Raw genomic sequence first — 14,997 nt, forward strand, 5'->3', positions numbered from 1 at the left:
CTCAATTAATAATATTAAATCTGAGATCAATAGATTCTTGCTAGCCAAGGGTATTAAGGGATATGGAGCCAAGAATGGAGTTAGCATATAGATCAGCCATGATCTCATTGAACGCAGGAATAGGCTCGAGGGGCTGAATGGCCTATTCCTCTTCCTATGTTCCTATATCTTTGGTTCATAAAAGGGGATCCCATTGATGCAATTCTACTCTTCAAAGGAGACCCCGATGGTGACGCACTCTTAAGAAGGGTCCTAACAGTCGTTGTAGTGGGACATTTCTCTTTAATAACTCATTTCATGCAATGTGAAACCCCTTTGGTTCTTACCCAAGATGCTGCATAAATGGAGGGGTTTACGTAGAGAACCACGGGGTTCAGTTTATCAGGTGTGGGGTCCCTATAGCCGCCGAAGTCTTCCACCACTGTGATAACCAGCCCAACCACAGAGGTCAGGAACAGCAGGCAGGCAAGGATCTATTGAGGGGAAAGAAAATGATTACTAAACATAATCATTCAGTGACTTCCACGTTCTCAGGTGTTAAATACCCAAAACCCAAATTCTAAAGTAATTTTTCCCCCAATTTCCCCCCTTGTCCTGATGTGAAGGTGCTGACTCTCTCAGGCATATGGTTTCACAGCCACTTGTAGCCTTGTTGTGCCTCGCCAGGTTGTTTGATGGGACAGTGTAGAGGGAGCTTTACTCTGTATCTAACCCATGCTGTACCTGCCCTGGGAGTGTTTGATGGGACAGTGTAGAGGGAGCTTTACTCTGTATCTAACCCGTGCTGTACCTGCCCTGGGAGTGTTTGACGGGACAGTGTAGAGGGAGCTTTACTCTGTATCTAACCTGTGCTGTACCTGCCCTGGGAGTGTTTGATGGGACAGTGTAGAGGGAGCTTTACTCTGTATCTAACCTGTGCTGTACCTGCCCTGGGAGTGTTTGATGGGACAGTGTAGAGGGAGCTTTACTCTGTATCTAACCCGTGCTGTACCTGCCCTGGGAGTGTTTGATGGGACAGTGTAGAGGGAGCTTTACTCTGTATCTAACCCATGCTGTACCCCCTCCAAGACCAACAGATCGTTCCTGAAGTTTGGTGCTGAAAACTGAATGCAGTACTCAGTTTATACATTGCTTTAGATCTTAACCACCGCTCCCATTTCCTCAGACAGCAGGTGCCAATAATGAAGGACGGATTCACCAGAGCCACTGGGAGTGGGGGACGGGTGGGGGTGGGGGAGGGGTGGGAGGTGGGGGAGGAGTGAGGAAGTGGTGGAGGGAGAGGGGGAGGGTGGGCTGGTGTTTGGGGGTGGAACCCCTCTCGATACACGGCTAGTGGGGGGGTGGTCTGTACCCCGGGGTCTCCCCACCTTTCTCCGCCACATTCCCGGGCCACAGGAGCCTTCTCCTCTTTGCCAGATTTTCAATGTTTCCCTCCCCCCTCTGCTATTCTGCTGTATCCATTTACACCTCCTCTGGACCCAGCTTTTGTTTCTTTACTTGTCCCATTCCCTCCCTCCTTGCCGTGCATCATCATCCCTTTTGTCATTTAATCACTCCTGCCCTCCACCCTATCAGAGACCTTCCCTTTGTTCTTTCCTCCCTCCCCCCCTTTTTCCCTGGTTCTGTACTTGCTTAAAAACTGATATACATCAGGCATCCCAAGGCACTATTTCGAAGAAGAGCAGGGGAGTTCTCCCCGTTGTTCTGGACAATATTTATCCCTCAATCAACATCACTGAAAAGCAGATCATCTGGTCATTATCACATTGCTGTTTGTGGGATCTTGCTGTGCGCAAATTGGCTGCCGTGTTTCCTACATTACAACAGTGACTACACTTCAAAAAGCACTTCATTGGCTGTAAACGCTTTGGGACGTCCTGAGGTTGTGAAAGGCGCTGTAGAAAAACAAGTTCTTTCTTTCTTTACTTTGATGAGCACAAATATTCATAAAATTAAAAAAGTTTTTTGATATTGTTTGTGCCACAAGATTGTTTACATAATCCTGAAAATGAAAATGATTTGGTTACAGCTGCAACCAACAACACCTGGCATTTTTAAAGCATCTTTTAACGTAACGGAGGCAGAGAATGAAGGAGATGGTTACCTGCTTTACTAGGTAGAGTTCTGAATAGCCAGCTCCTCTTTCTCTTGACCTGAATAAGTGTGAAAGCTGCCAGGGTGCACAGATCCACAGAAATCCCAGAGGAATCCACACCAGGGCAGTCTGCTCCAAGCACACTGGAAAGTCGGGGTCTGGGCGGTCCAGGTAAGAGGCATTCTGAGCAGGAAAAGAGGACACGTCACCATCAACACGTCAGAATCACAACACCCTATCTTACAATAGCAACAACAACTTGCGTTTATATAGCGCCTTTAATGTAGTAAAATGTCCCAAGGCGCTTCGCAGGAGCGAAATCAGACAAAACTTGACACCGAGCCACATAAGGAGATATTAGGACAGGTGACCAAAAGCTTGGTCAAAGAGAGAGGTTTTTAAGGATTGTCTTAAGGGAGGAGAGAGAGGCGGAGAGGTTTAGGGAGGGAATTCCAGAGCTTAGGATCTAAGCAGCTGAAGGCACGGCCGCCAATGGTGGAGCGATTAAAATCGAGGATGCGTAAGAGGTCAGAATTGGAGGAGCGCAGAGATCTCGGAGGGTTGTAGGGCTGGAGGAGATTACAGAGGTAGGGAGGGGCGAGGCCATGAAGGGATTATAAGGATATAAGAGAAGACAGGGATTTTAAAAAGACCCGAGCACAAAGGGAAAGAATCATAGAATCATAGAATCATAGAAGTTACAACATGGAAACAGGCCCTTCGGCCCAACATGTCCATGTCGCCCAGTTTATACCACTAAGCTAGTCCCAATTGCCTGCACTTGGCCCATATCCCTCGATACCCATCTTCCCCATGTAACTGTCCAAATGCTTTTTAAAAGACAAAATTGTACCCGCCTCTACTACTGCCTCTGGCAGCTCGTTCCAGACACTCACCACCCTTTGAGTGAAAAAATTGCCCCTCTGGATCCTTTTGTATCTCTCCCCTCTCACCTTAAATCTGTGCCCCCTCGTTATAGACTCCCCTACCTTTGGGAAAAGATTTTGACTATCGACCTTATCTATGCCCCTCATTATTTTATAGACTTCTATAAGATCACCCCTTAACCTCCTACTCTCCAGGGAATAAAGTCCCAGTCTGTCTAACCTCTCCCTGTAAGTCAAACCATCAAGTCCCGGTAGCATCCTAGTAAATCTTTTCTGCACTCTTTCTAGTTTAATAATATCCTTTCTATAATAGGGTGACCAGAACTGTACACAGTACTCCAAGTGTGGCCTCACCAATGCCCTGTACAACTTCAACAAGACATCCCAACTCCTGCATTCAATGTTCTGACCAATGAAACCAAGCATGCTGAATGCCTTCTTCACCACCCTATCCACCTGTGACTCCACTTTCAAGGAGCTATGAATCTGTACTCCTAGATCTCTTTGTTCTATAACTCTCCCCAACGCCCTACCATTAACGGAGTAGGTCCTGGCCCGATTCGATCTACCAAAATGCATCACCTCACATTTATCTAAATTAAACTCCATCTGCCATTCATCGGCCCACTGGACCAATTTATCAAGATCCCGTTGCAATCCTAGATAACCTTCTTCACTGTCCACAATGCCACCAATCTTGGTGTCATCTGCAAACTTACTAACCATGCCTCCTAAATTCTCATCCAAATCATTAATATAAATAACAAATAACAGCGGACCCAGCACCGATCCCTGAGGCACACCGCTGGACACAGGCATCCAGTTTGAAAAACAACCCTCGACAACCACCCTCTGTCTTCTGTCGTCAAGCCAATTTTGTATCCAATTGGCTACCTCACCTTGGATCCCATGAGATTTAACCTTATGTAACAACCTACCATGCGGTACCTTGTCAAATGCTTTGCTGAAGTCCATGTAGACCACGTCTACTGCACAGCCCTCATCTATCTTCTTGGTTACCCCTTCAAAAAACTCAATCAAATTCGTGAGACATGATTTTCCTCTCACAAAACCATGCTGACTGTTCCTAATTAGTCCCTGCCTCTCCAAATGCCTGTAGATTCTGTCCCTCAGAATACCCTCTAACAACTTACCCACTACAGATGTCAGGCTCACTGGTCTGTAGTTCCCAGGCTTTTCCCTGCCGCCCTTCTTAAACAAAGGCACAACATTTGCTACCCTCCAATCTTCAGGCACCTCACCTGTAGCGGTGGATGATTCAAATATCTCTGCTAGGGGACCCGCAATTTCCTCCCTAACCTCCCATAACGTCCTGGGATACATTTCATCAGGTCCCGGAGATTTATCTACCTTGATGCGCGTTAAGACTTCCAGCACCTCCCTCTCTGTAATATGTACACTCCTCAAGACATCACTATTTATTTCCCCAAGTTCCCTAACATCCATGCCTTTCTCAACCGTAAATACCGATGTGAAATATTCATTCAGGATCTCACCCATCTCTTGTGGTTCCGCACATAGATGACCTTGTTGATCCTTAAGAGGCCCTACTCTCTCCCTTGTTACCCTTTTGCCCTTTATGTATTTGTAGAAGCTCTTTGGATTCACCTTTGCCTGATCTGCCAAAGCAATCTCATATCCCCTTTTTGCCCTCCTGATTTCTCTCTTAACTCTACTCCGGCAATCTCTATACTCTTCAAGGGATCCACTTGATCCCAGCTGCCTATGCATGTCATATGCCTCCTTCTTATTTTTGACTAGTGCCTCAATCTCCCGAGTCATCCAAGGTTCCCTACTTCTACCAGCCTTGCCCTTCACTTTATAAGGAATGTGCTTACACTGAACCCTGGTTAACACACTTTTGAAAGCCTCCCACTTACCAGACGTCCCTTTGCCTGCCAACAGACTCTCCCAATCAACTTCTGAAAGTTCCTGTCTAATACCATCAAAATTGGCCTTTCCCCAATTTAGAATTTTAACTTTTGGGCCAGACCTATCCTTCTCCATAGCTATCTGAAAACTAATGGAATTATGATCACTGGTCCCAAAGTGATCCCTCACTAACACTTCTGTCACCTGCCCTTCCTTATTTCCCAAGAGGAGGTCAAGTTTTGCCCCCTCTCTAGTCGGGCCATCCACATACTGAATGAGAAATTCCTCCTGAATACACTCAACAAATTTCTCTCCATCCAAGCCCCTAATGCTATGGCTGTCCCAGTCAATGTTGGGAAAGTTAAAGTCCCCTACTATTACCACCCTATTTTTCTTGCAGCTGTCTGTAATCTCCTTACATATTTGCTCCTCAATTTCCCGTTGACTATTTGGGGGTCTGTAGTACAATCCTATCAAAGTGATCTCTCCCTTCTTATTTTTCAGTTCTACCCATATGGACTCAGTGGGCGAACCCTCGGATATATCCCCTCTCACTACTGCCGTGATGTTCTCCCTAATCAAGAACGCAACTCCCCCTCCTCTCTTACCTCCTGCTCTATCTTTCCTATAGCATCTGTACCCTGGAACATTGAGCTGCCAGTCCTGCCCCTCCCTTAGCCATGTTTCAGTAATAGCTATAACATCCCAGTCCCATGTACCCATCCATGCCCTGAGTTCATCTGCCTTGCCCATCAGACTTCTTGCATTGAAATAAATGCAGTTTAATCTAGTCTTCCCTTGGTCTTTGCCCTGCTTTCTCAGACCATCTGTCCGGTCATGTTCTGTACACTCTCCCTTACTGCCTTTTGTTTCTGTCACCACTTTATTTCCCACTGACTTCCTGCATCGGTTCCCATCCCCCTGCCACATTAGTTTAAACCCTCCCCAACAGCACTAGCAAACACTCCCCCTAGGAGAACCACATCAAAGCTCGTGTCTCCAATAACTTGGCCGATTGTTCCAAACATTTCTCACTCTTTGAGCAAACCCGTCCTTCATGACATCTGTTTTAAATTTACTTTTCACTAATTATCATTGGTACCAGCATCCCTGACCAAGGGTGGTGGTCAGTTGCTAGAACTGATCTCTGGGTTATGATTGGGGCAAATAAGCCAGTGTCAGCTGTGGCTCAGTGGTAGCACTCTCGCCTCTGAGTCAGATAGGTTGTGGTCACTCCAGAGACTTGAGCACAAAACGCAGCTGACACTCCCAATGCAGTACTGAGGGAGTGCTGCACTGTCTTTCGGATGGGACATTAAACCGAGACCCCTTCTGTCTTCTCAGGTGGATGTAAAAGATCCCATGGCACTATTTTGAAGAAGAGCAGGGGAGTTCTCCCCGGTGTCCTGGCCCAATATTTATCCCTCTACCAACATCACTAAAAAAACAGATTATCTGGTCATTATCACATTTCTGTTTGTGGGACCTTGCAGTGTGCAAATTGGCTGCCGTATTTCCTACTTTAAAAGTACTTCATTGGCTATAAAGTGCTTTGCGAGGTCCTGAAAGCGCTGTATAAATGCAAGTCTTTCTTCTCCTGATTGCGATTCACATGGTGAAGACAAGAATCAGGCTCGACTGCAATTCGTCCTCCAGCCCGATAGGCTGCCAACACTCAATGGGTGGGATCAAATCTGGAGTAATTTCCCTTAAGTCAGTATCACGATCCAGGATTAATGAAAGATACGGTGTAAAGGTATTGGCCAAAAAAAAAGACAATTCTTTGGTAGACGAAGAACAGGCTGCCAAAAGCGCAGGGAGGCGCATCATCACGCTAAGTCCTGTATTAAAAAGACACCTTCATCAACCATCACAAGGTGAAGTTTGCTCTGCTGCTGTCACTATTACTCTCCCCGAGGGGAGGCAAATTACATAGTTTGAGGGGGATAAGTTGAGATGCAGAGTTGAAGTTAACCTACACTGAGTTAATGACTGTTTAATCTCTATTGATGCTCAAGGTCCCGATGACTCATCCATTGAACACAAACCCCAGAGACTCTCTTTGCCGCTTTATTTATGGCGGGTTGATTGTGAATCTCTCAGCGGTACCACTGGTAACGGGTCCCCCCAATGGAATCTCTAGAATAGATACTTTACAGTTAGTTGAGCAGCCAGTGGCGCATTCAGTTCTGAACTTCAATAACCTTGCAACGGCTCAAATGCCCTCGCTGGACGCTGTTTTCTTCTGTCATGTAGTTGGAGGTGGCCTCTGTCGATGAAGTCCACTGAAGCAAGCCGGTTCAGGTCAGGCATAGCACATAAAGCTCCCTCTACTCTGCCTCAACACAGTGCTTTGAGCCATGATCCAGGCAGACACTCTACTGCAGCACTGAGGGAATGCTGCATTGCGGAGGAACTGTTAAAAAAAAAACCCAAGGTCCTGTCTGCTTTTTCAGGTGGACGTTGAAGATCCCAGGGCACCGTGTGAAAAAGATCCGGGAGTTCCTCCAGTGATCTGGGCAACATTCCCACCTCAACCAAAACAGGCTACCTGCTCATTCATCTCCTTGCTGTTTGTGGGATGTTACCAGTGAAGAATGGCTGCTGCATTTTCTTACATAACATCAGTCGCTGCACTTCCAAAACAAATCCCTCGCGTAAATCGGTTTGAGACATTTCGATGTGTTAAGGTGAGGTTGCTAGATTTTTGTTGGGCGAGGGCATCAAGGGCTCATAGAATCACAGAATCTTACAGCACAGTAGGAGGCCATTCAGCCCATCGTGCCTGTGCCGGCTCTTTGAAAGAGCTATCCAATTAGTCCTATTCACTAGCTTTTTCCCCATAACCCTGCAAATTAATCCTCTTCAAGTACGTGTCCAATTGCCTTTTGAAAGTTCCTATGGAATCTGCTTCCACCACTCTTTCAGGGAGCGCATTCCAGATCTTAACAACCCTCCGTGTGAAAACATTTCTCATTTCCCCTCTAGTTCTTTTGCCAATTATTCTAAATCGGTGACCTCTGGTTACCGACCCACTTGCCAGGGCAAAACAGTTTCTCCCTACTTGCTCTACCAAAACCCCTCACAATTTTGAACACCTCTATTGGGTCTCCCCTTAACCTTCTCTGCTCTAAGGAGAACAACCCCAGCTTCTCCAATCTCTCCACATAGCTGAAGTCCCTCATCCCTGGTATCATCCTAATAAACCTCCTCTGTACCCTCTCCGAAGCCTTGACATCCTTCCTAAAGTGCGGTGCCCAGAATTGGACACAATGCTCCAGCTGAGGCCTAACCAGTGATTTGTAATGGCTTAGCACATGGAACAAAGGCGGGTAAATAGATTTGAGGTACAAATCGATCACAATCTAATTGATTGGTGGAACGGGCTCGAGAGACTGAATAGCCTCCACCTGTTCTTAGGCTATAAAAGTGCAAGTATTACATAGAATTCCATAGAATGTACACAGCATAAACAGGCCATTAGGCTAAACTGGCCTGCCGGCATTTATGCTCCACACGGGCCTCCTCCCTCCCTACTTCATCTCACCCTATCAGCATATCCTTCTATTCCTTTCTCCCTCATGTGTTTATCCAGCTTCCCCCTAAATGCACCTATACGATTCGCCTCAACTACTCCTTGTGGTAGTGAGTTCCACATTCTAACCACTCTCTGGGTAAAGATGTTTCTCCTGAGTTCCCGATTGGATTTATTCGTGATTATCTTATATTTATGGCCCCTAGTTCTGGTCTCCCCCACAAGTGGAAACATCTTCTCCACGTCTACCCTATCAAACCCTTTCATAATATTAAAGGTCTCTATCAGGTCACCTATCAGTCTTCTCTTTCTAGAGAAAAGAGCCCTAGCCTGCTCAATTTATCTTGATGGGTATAACCTCTCAGTTCTGGTATCATCCCAGTAAATCCTTTTTGCACCTTCTCCAGTGCCTCTATATCTGTTTTATAATATGGAGACCAGAACTGTTCACAGTACTCCAAGTGTGGTCCAACCAACTTTATATACAAGTTTGACATAACTTATCATAGTATCATAATATCACAGTAGGGGTAGCACAGGAGGAGGCCATTCAGCCCATCGTGTCTGTGCCAGCTCTTTGAAAGAGCTAACCAATTAGTCCCACTCCCCCTGCTCTTTCCCCAAAGCCCTGTGAGTTTCTCCCTTTCAAATATTATCCAATTCCCTTTTGAAAGTTACTATTGAATCTGCTTCCACCGCCCCTTTCAGGCAGTATTTTTCTACTATTGCAAATTTCTCTTGGAATTTATGTGGAGATTTTTCGCCGGGGATTGGGCGGGAGACAAGAGGGGGCCTCTGGAAATGAGGCCCAGGAGTTAAAATCTCCAGAGGGCCCTGTGCTGCGGAAGGCCGGGCAGTTTCCCATTCGCCTCCGCCCCCATCCGGGAATTAAAATCCGGGCCATGGAATTGTTTCTGGAGGGAGAAGGGAGTGAGAGATTATGGAGAAGAGATTGGGGGGGGGCGGGGGGAGGGGGGGGGGGGGAGAAAAGCCTCTCTGGATTTACTGCCCTCTTCCTGTTGCTAGAAATTATTGTCCTGAAGAACAATACCTTCTGAACCGAACTGAAGTGGTACCTTTTAAAGAGGAGGGGCCCTGTTTTTTTTTTGTAACTCCCCAGTCAGAAACAGCAATGTCAACCTAGGGAGAAACCATCTTTTGTTCAGTCACAAAGGACTCGTTTCTTCAAAGGCGCGTCAGTGGTGAGACTCTCTCCTCAAGCCGCTTGAGTTACAGTTTTCAGGCATGTCGTCGGGAGCAGGTGGCGAGCAGCAGGAGAGGAAGGAGACTCGGAAGGCGGCCGTTAAAGGTTCACCCTCACGCCCCTCCCAGCTTCCTGAACCCACGACCTTCCGACTCAGTAGGTGGCAAAGGGAAATAAAAAAAACAACAGCAGCGCAGGCCGAAGTCCGGGAAAAGGGGTCTCGCAGCGTCCCTCGACTGGAGTTAGTAAAAAAAAAAGAAAGACTTGCATTTATATAGCGCCTTTCGCGACCTCAGGACATCCGAAAACGCTTTACAACCAATCATCCTTTTGAAGTGTAGTCACTGCTATAATGTAGGGAAATGTGGCAGCCAATATACGCACAGGAAGATCCCACAAACAGCAACGTGATAATGACCCAGATAATCTGTTTTTTTAGTGAGGTTGGTTGAGGGGTGATTATTGGTCAGGACATTCACCCGCTCCTCTTCGATGGCATCTTTTACATCCATCTGAGAGGGCAGATGGGGTCTCGGTTTAATGTTTCATCCAAAAGACGGCACCTCCGACAGTGCAGCACTCTCTCAGTACTGCACCGGGAGTGTCGGCCTGGATTATGTGCTCAAGTCTCTGGAGTGGGACTTGAACCCATGACCTTCTGACTCAGAAGGTGGCAAAGGGAAATAAAAAAGGAGCAAAGAGTAAATCATTTTGCAAAATGAAGGATTTTGCCTGGTATAAGAAAACACAAATACAAAGATTTGAAAAATTGGGGCTTTTTTTCTTCAAACATCGCAGATGTGATAGAAGTGTTTAAGATAATGAAAGGATGGGACAGGGTAGATAGATTCCAGTATTTGAGGGTCTAGAACAAGAGGCCAGAGATAGAAGATTAAATATAAGAGATTTAGAACTGAGGGCAGGAGAAACTTCTTCACAGAGAGAGAGTTGTGAGGCTGTGGGATTAAAAGATTAGATTGGATAGGTGGATGAACGAATCATAGAGTCATAGAATGGTTACAGCACAGAAGGAGGCCATTCGGCCCATCGAGTCCATGCCGGCTCTGTGCTAGAGCAATCCAGCTAGTTCCACTCCCCCGCCCTATCTCCATAGCCCTGCAAGTACCCTTTCAAGTACTTATCCAGTTCCCTTTTGAAGGCCATGATTGAATCTGCCTCCACCATCCCCTTGGGCAGCGCATTCCAGATCCTAACCACTTGCTGCATAAAAAAGTTTTTTCTCATTTCACCTTTGAATCTTTTGCCAATCACCTTAAATCTATGTCCTCTGGTTCTTGACCCTTCCACCAATGGGAACAGTTTCTCTCTATCTTTTTTTTTTATTCGTTCATGGGATGTGGGCGCCGCTGGCGTGGCCGGCATTTATTGCCCATCCCTAATTGCCCTTGAGAAGGTGGTGATGAGCCGCCTTCTTGAACCGCTGCAGTCCGTGTGATGACGGTTCTCCCACTGTGCTGTTAGGAAGGGAGTTCCAGGATTTTGACCCAGCGACGATGAAGGAACGGTGATATATTTCCAAGTCGGGATGGTGTGTGACTTGGAGGGGAACGTGCAGGTGGTGTTGTTCCCATGTGTCTGCTGCTCTTGTCCTTCTAGGTGGTAGAGGTCGCGGGTTTGGGAGGTGCTGTCGAAGAAGCCTTGGCGAGTTGCTGCAGTGCATCCTGTGGATGGTACACACTGCAGCCACTGTGCGCCGGTGGTGAAGGGAGTGAATGTTTAGGGTGGTGGATGGGGTGCCAATCAAGTGGGCTGCTTTATCTTGGATGGTGTCGAGCTTCTTGAGTATTGTTGGAGCTGCACTCATCCAAGCAATTGGAGAGTATTCCATCACACTCCTGACTTGTGCCTTTTAGATGGTGGAAAGGCTTTGGGGAGTCAGGAGGTGAGTCACTCGCCGTAGAATACCCAGCCTCTGACCTGCTCTCGTAGCCACAGTATTTATATGGCTGGTCCAGTTAAGTTTCTGGTCAATGGTGACCCCCAGGATGTTGATGGTGGGGGATTCGGCGATGGTAATGCCGTTGAATGTCAAGGGGAGGTGGTTAGACTTTCTCTTGTTGGAGATGGTCATTGCCTGGCACTTATCTGGCGCGAATGTTACTTGCCACTTATGAGCCCAAGCCTGGATGTTGTCCAGGTCTTGCTGCATGCGGGCTCGGACTGCTTCATTATCTGAAGGGTTGCGAATGGAACTGAACACTGTGCAATCATCACCATTTCTGACCTTATGATGGAGGGAAGGTCATTGATGAAGCAGCTGAAGATGGTTGGGCCTTGGACACTGCCTACTATCTACTCTGTCTCGACCCTTCATGATTTTAAATACCTCTATCAAATCTCCTCTCAACCTTCTCTGTTCCAAGGAGAACAACCCCAGCTTCTCCAGTCTATCCACGTAACTAAGGTCCCTCATCCCTGGAATCATTCCAGTAAATCTTTTCTGCATCCTCTCTAAGGCCTTCACATTTTTCCTAAAGTGCGGTGCCCAGAACTGGACACAATTCTCCAGCTCTGGTCGACCCAGTGTTTTATAAAGATTCATCATGACTTCCTTGCTTTTGTACTCTATGCCTCTGTTTATAAAGCCCAGGATCCCGTATGCTTTTTTAAACCGCTTTCTCAACCTGTCCTGCCACTTTCAACGATTTGTGCACATATACCCCGAGATCTCTCTGTTCCTGTACCCCTTTTAGAATTGTGCCCTCTAGTTTATATTGCCTCTCCTCGTTCTTCCTACCAAAATGTATCACTTCGCATTTTTCTGCGTTAAATTGCATCTGCCAAGTGTCCGCCCATTCCACCAGCCAGTCTATATCCTCTTGAAGTCTATCACTGTCCTCCTCACTGTTCACTACACTTCCAAGTTTTGTGCCATCTGCAAATTTGGAAATTGTGCCCTGTACACCCAAGTCCAAGTCATTAATATATATCAAGAAAAGCAATGGTCCCAGCACCGACCCCTGGGGAACACCACTGTACACCTCCCTCCAGTCCGAAAAACAACTGTTCACCATTAATCTCTGTTATTTAGCTAATTTCGTATCCATGCTGCCACTGCCCCCTTTATTCCATGGGCTTCAATCTTGATGACAAGCCTATTATGCGGCACTTTACCAAATGCCTTCAAACTCCATCAAAAAACTCTACCAAGTTAGTTAAGCACGATTTGCCTTTAACAAATCCGTGCTGGCTTTCCCTAATCAATCCACACTTGTCCAAGTGACTGCTAATTTTGTCAGGAAAGGGGATTAAGGGATTTGGGAACAGGAACTATTTGCTGGCGAGGAGGGTAAACACTAACACAGACAGGTTGTGATGAATGGCCTGTGTCCATGTTATAATTTGTGTGTATTTCTATGTGTACAGAGGTATTAAGAATACAGAAATAAATAACCGGACTTAATTTTCCTAACAAAGATAAAGGAATATTAAGAAAATATTTTTAAAAACTCACTGGGGAAAGACCGTTCATTACATGAAGCCACTGCCCAGGTACACTCTACACTATCATGGACTCGTCCCCTCTCAGGGTAGGGCACAGGATCTATGAAGGAGGTAAATGCTATGCACAGTCCAATGATGGAAATACTTTGATAACCAAATGTTATCAAGCAAACACATGAAATTGGCAAAAGAACCAGAGGTAACACGAGGGCACTTTTTTTTACGCAACGAGTTATGATCTGGAACGCGCTGCCTGAAAGGGCGGTGGAAGCAGATTCAATAATAACTTTCAAAATTGGATAAATACTTGAAGGGAAAAAATTTACAGGGTTATGGGGAAAGAGCGGGGGTGCGGGACTAATTGGATCGCTCTTTCAAAGAGCCGGCACAGGCACGATGGGCCGAATGGCCTCCTTCTGTGCTGTATCATTCTCTGATTCTAATGAAGAGTGAGAGATGGCCATTCGGCCCTTTTGATGGTGTAACCTCGTGCACCCCCCCTCCCAAACTATGGTAAATCCAACTCCTGGGGAGGGCAAAAAACAGAGGAAAAAAAACGTGTGGCCAATTTCAGATAAAACTCTGGGAAATCGCTCCCCAACTCCCTAAGGTGACGGCAAATTTCAGTAAACCACATGACGTATCGCTGGATGTGCTTAAAGCATTCCTGTCTGTCCATAGGAACATAGGATTACACAAGGCCATTAAACAGTCCAGAATATTCATCCTTTCTCATCCCTAAACTACTCAACCCTTGCTTACAGAACAGTGACCGCACTTCAAAAGGAATCCATTGGTTGTAAAGCACTTTGGGATGCCCTGAGGAGGTGACGGGTGCGAGACAAATGCAAGTCTTTCTTGCCTGCTGGCCCCACAACCCCCATAGCTAACATTCTATCCCAACCTCCAGGCAATACGGGAACCATTGCTTCTCATGGAGTATTTGATTATCTCAGTCTATAGCCGTGGCTAAGTGGGTGGCACTCTTGCCTTTGAGTTAGAAGGTCATGGGGTCAATTCCCACTCCAGAGACTTGAGCACAAAATCCAGGCCCACACTCCCAGTGCAGTACTGGGGGAGGGCTGCACTGTTGGAGGTGCCGTCTCTCGGATGAGATGCTAAACCGAGGCCCCGTCTGCCCTCTCAGGTTGATGTAAAATATCCCATGGCACTATTTTGATGAAGAGCAGGGGAGTCCTGGTCAATATTTATCCCTCAAACAACATCATTAAAACAGGTTTTCTGGTCATTATCACACGGCTGTTTGTGGGATCTTGCTGTGCGCAAATTGGCTGCCGCGTTTCCAACGTTATAACAGTGACTACACTTCAAAAAGTACTTCATTGGCTGCAAAGCGCTTTGGGGCATCCTGAGGTCGTAAAAGGCGCTATATAAATGCAAGTTCTTTCTTTTTTTTACATCTATTGCTGTAATCGGCAACCTGGTCCCCAAACCAGACACATAAGACGGGATCGACATGTGTAGAAATACAGTGTGACGATAGTACTCACCCAAAAGGTGGAGCCGCAGTACTCATCCAGCGCAGACGACATGCCTCACAGTCTCTCAACAGAACACTGAGTGTGGCATTCCAATAAAAGGACTCAGCATAAAACAAGAGCAACCCAAATGGTGACTCAGCTAGAAAAAAATAATTAAAGGCGCAGGGGTAAAGAAGAGAACAACAATAAACTTCCAATCCCAGTAGCGCTGGATGCTGTCTGATCACCGGAGCCCAGTAGTGTCCAAAATCACCTTCCGTTAATATTTAACTCCCACCTCTTTGTTTTGTAAATGTTATTTAACTTTTTTTTTAACGGGTTAGTTGGGAGGGGCGGAGAGAATGATCACGTTTTACTTTTGCTACCAATACTCAATAAGAAATCGATTTCTTTTATTTTGAACTGGGAACGTCGAC

At 46.3% G+C, this 14,997-nt stretch overlaps 1 protein-coding gene across 1 annotated transcript in view; it reads right to left on the reverse strand.

Moving 5' to 3' along the window:
* abcc2 (ATP-binding cassette, sub-family C (CFTR/MRP), member 2) overlaps nucleotides 1–14,997 on the reverse strand; it is a 74,654-nt gene extending 59,657 nt beyond the window's left edge. Inside the window, exons 1-3 of the mRNA XM_068002004.1 lie at nucleotides 14,591–14,997; nucleotides 2,105–2,278; nucleotides 327–473 (exon numbers count right to left, since the gene is read on the reverse strand). Coding sequence (XP_067858105.1) covers nucleotides 327–473; nucleotides 2,105–2,278; nucleotides 14,591–14,632 — 363 coding nt within the window. The 5' untranslated portion in view covers nucleotides 14,633–14,997. The remainder of the gene's footprint in view (nucleotides 1–326; nucleotides 474–2,104; nucleotides 2,279–14,590) is intronic.

This window comes from Heptranchias perlo, chromosome 21, assembly GCF_035084215.1.
Source record: "Heptranchias perlo isolate sHepPer1 chromosome 21, sHepPer1.hap1, whole genome shotgun sequence".
In the NCBI taxonomy this organism is placed as follows: Eukaryota; Metazoa; Chordata; class Chondrichthyes; order Hexanchiformes; family Hexanchidae; genus Heptranchias; species Heptranchias perlo.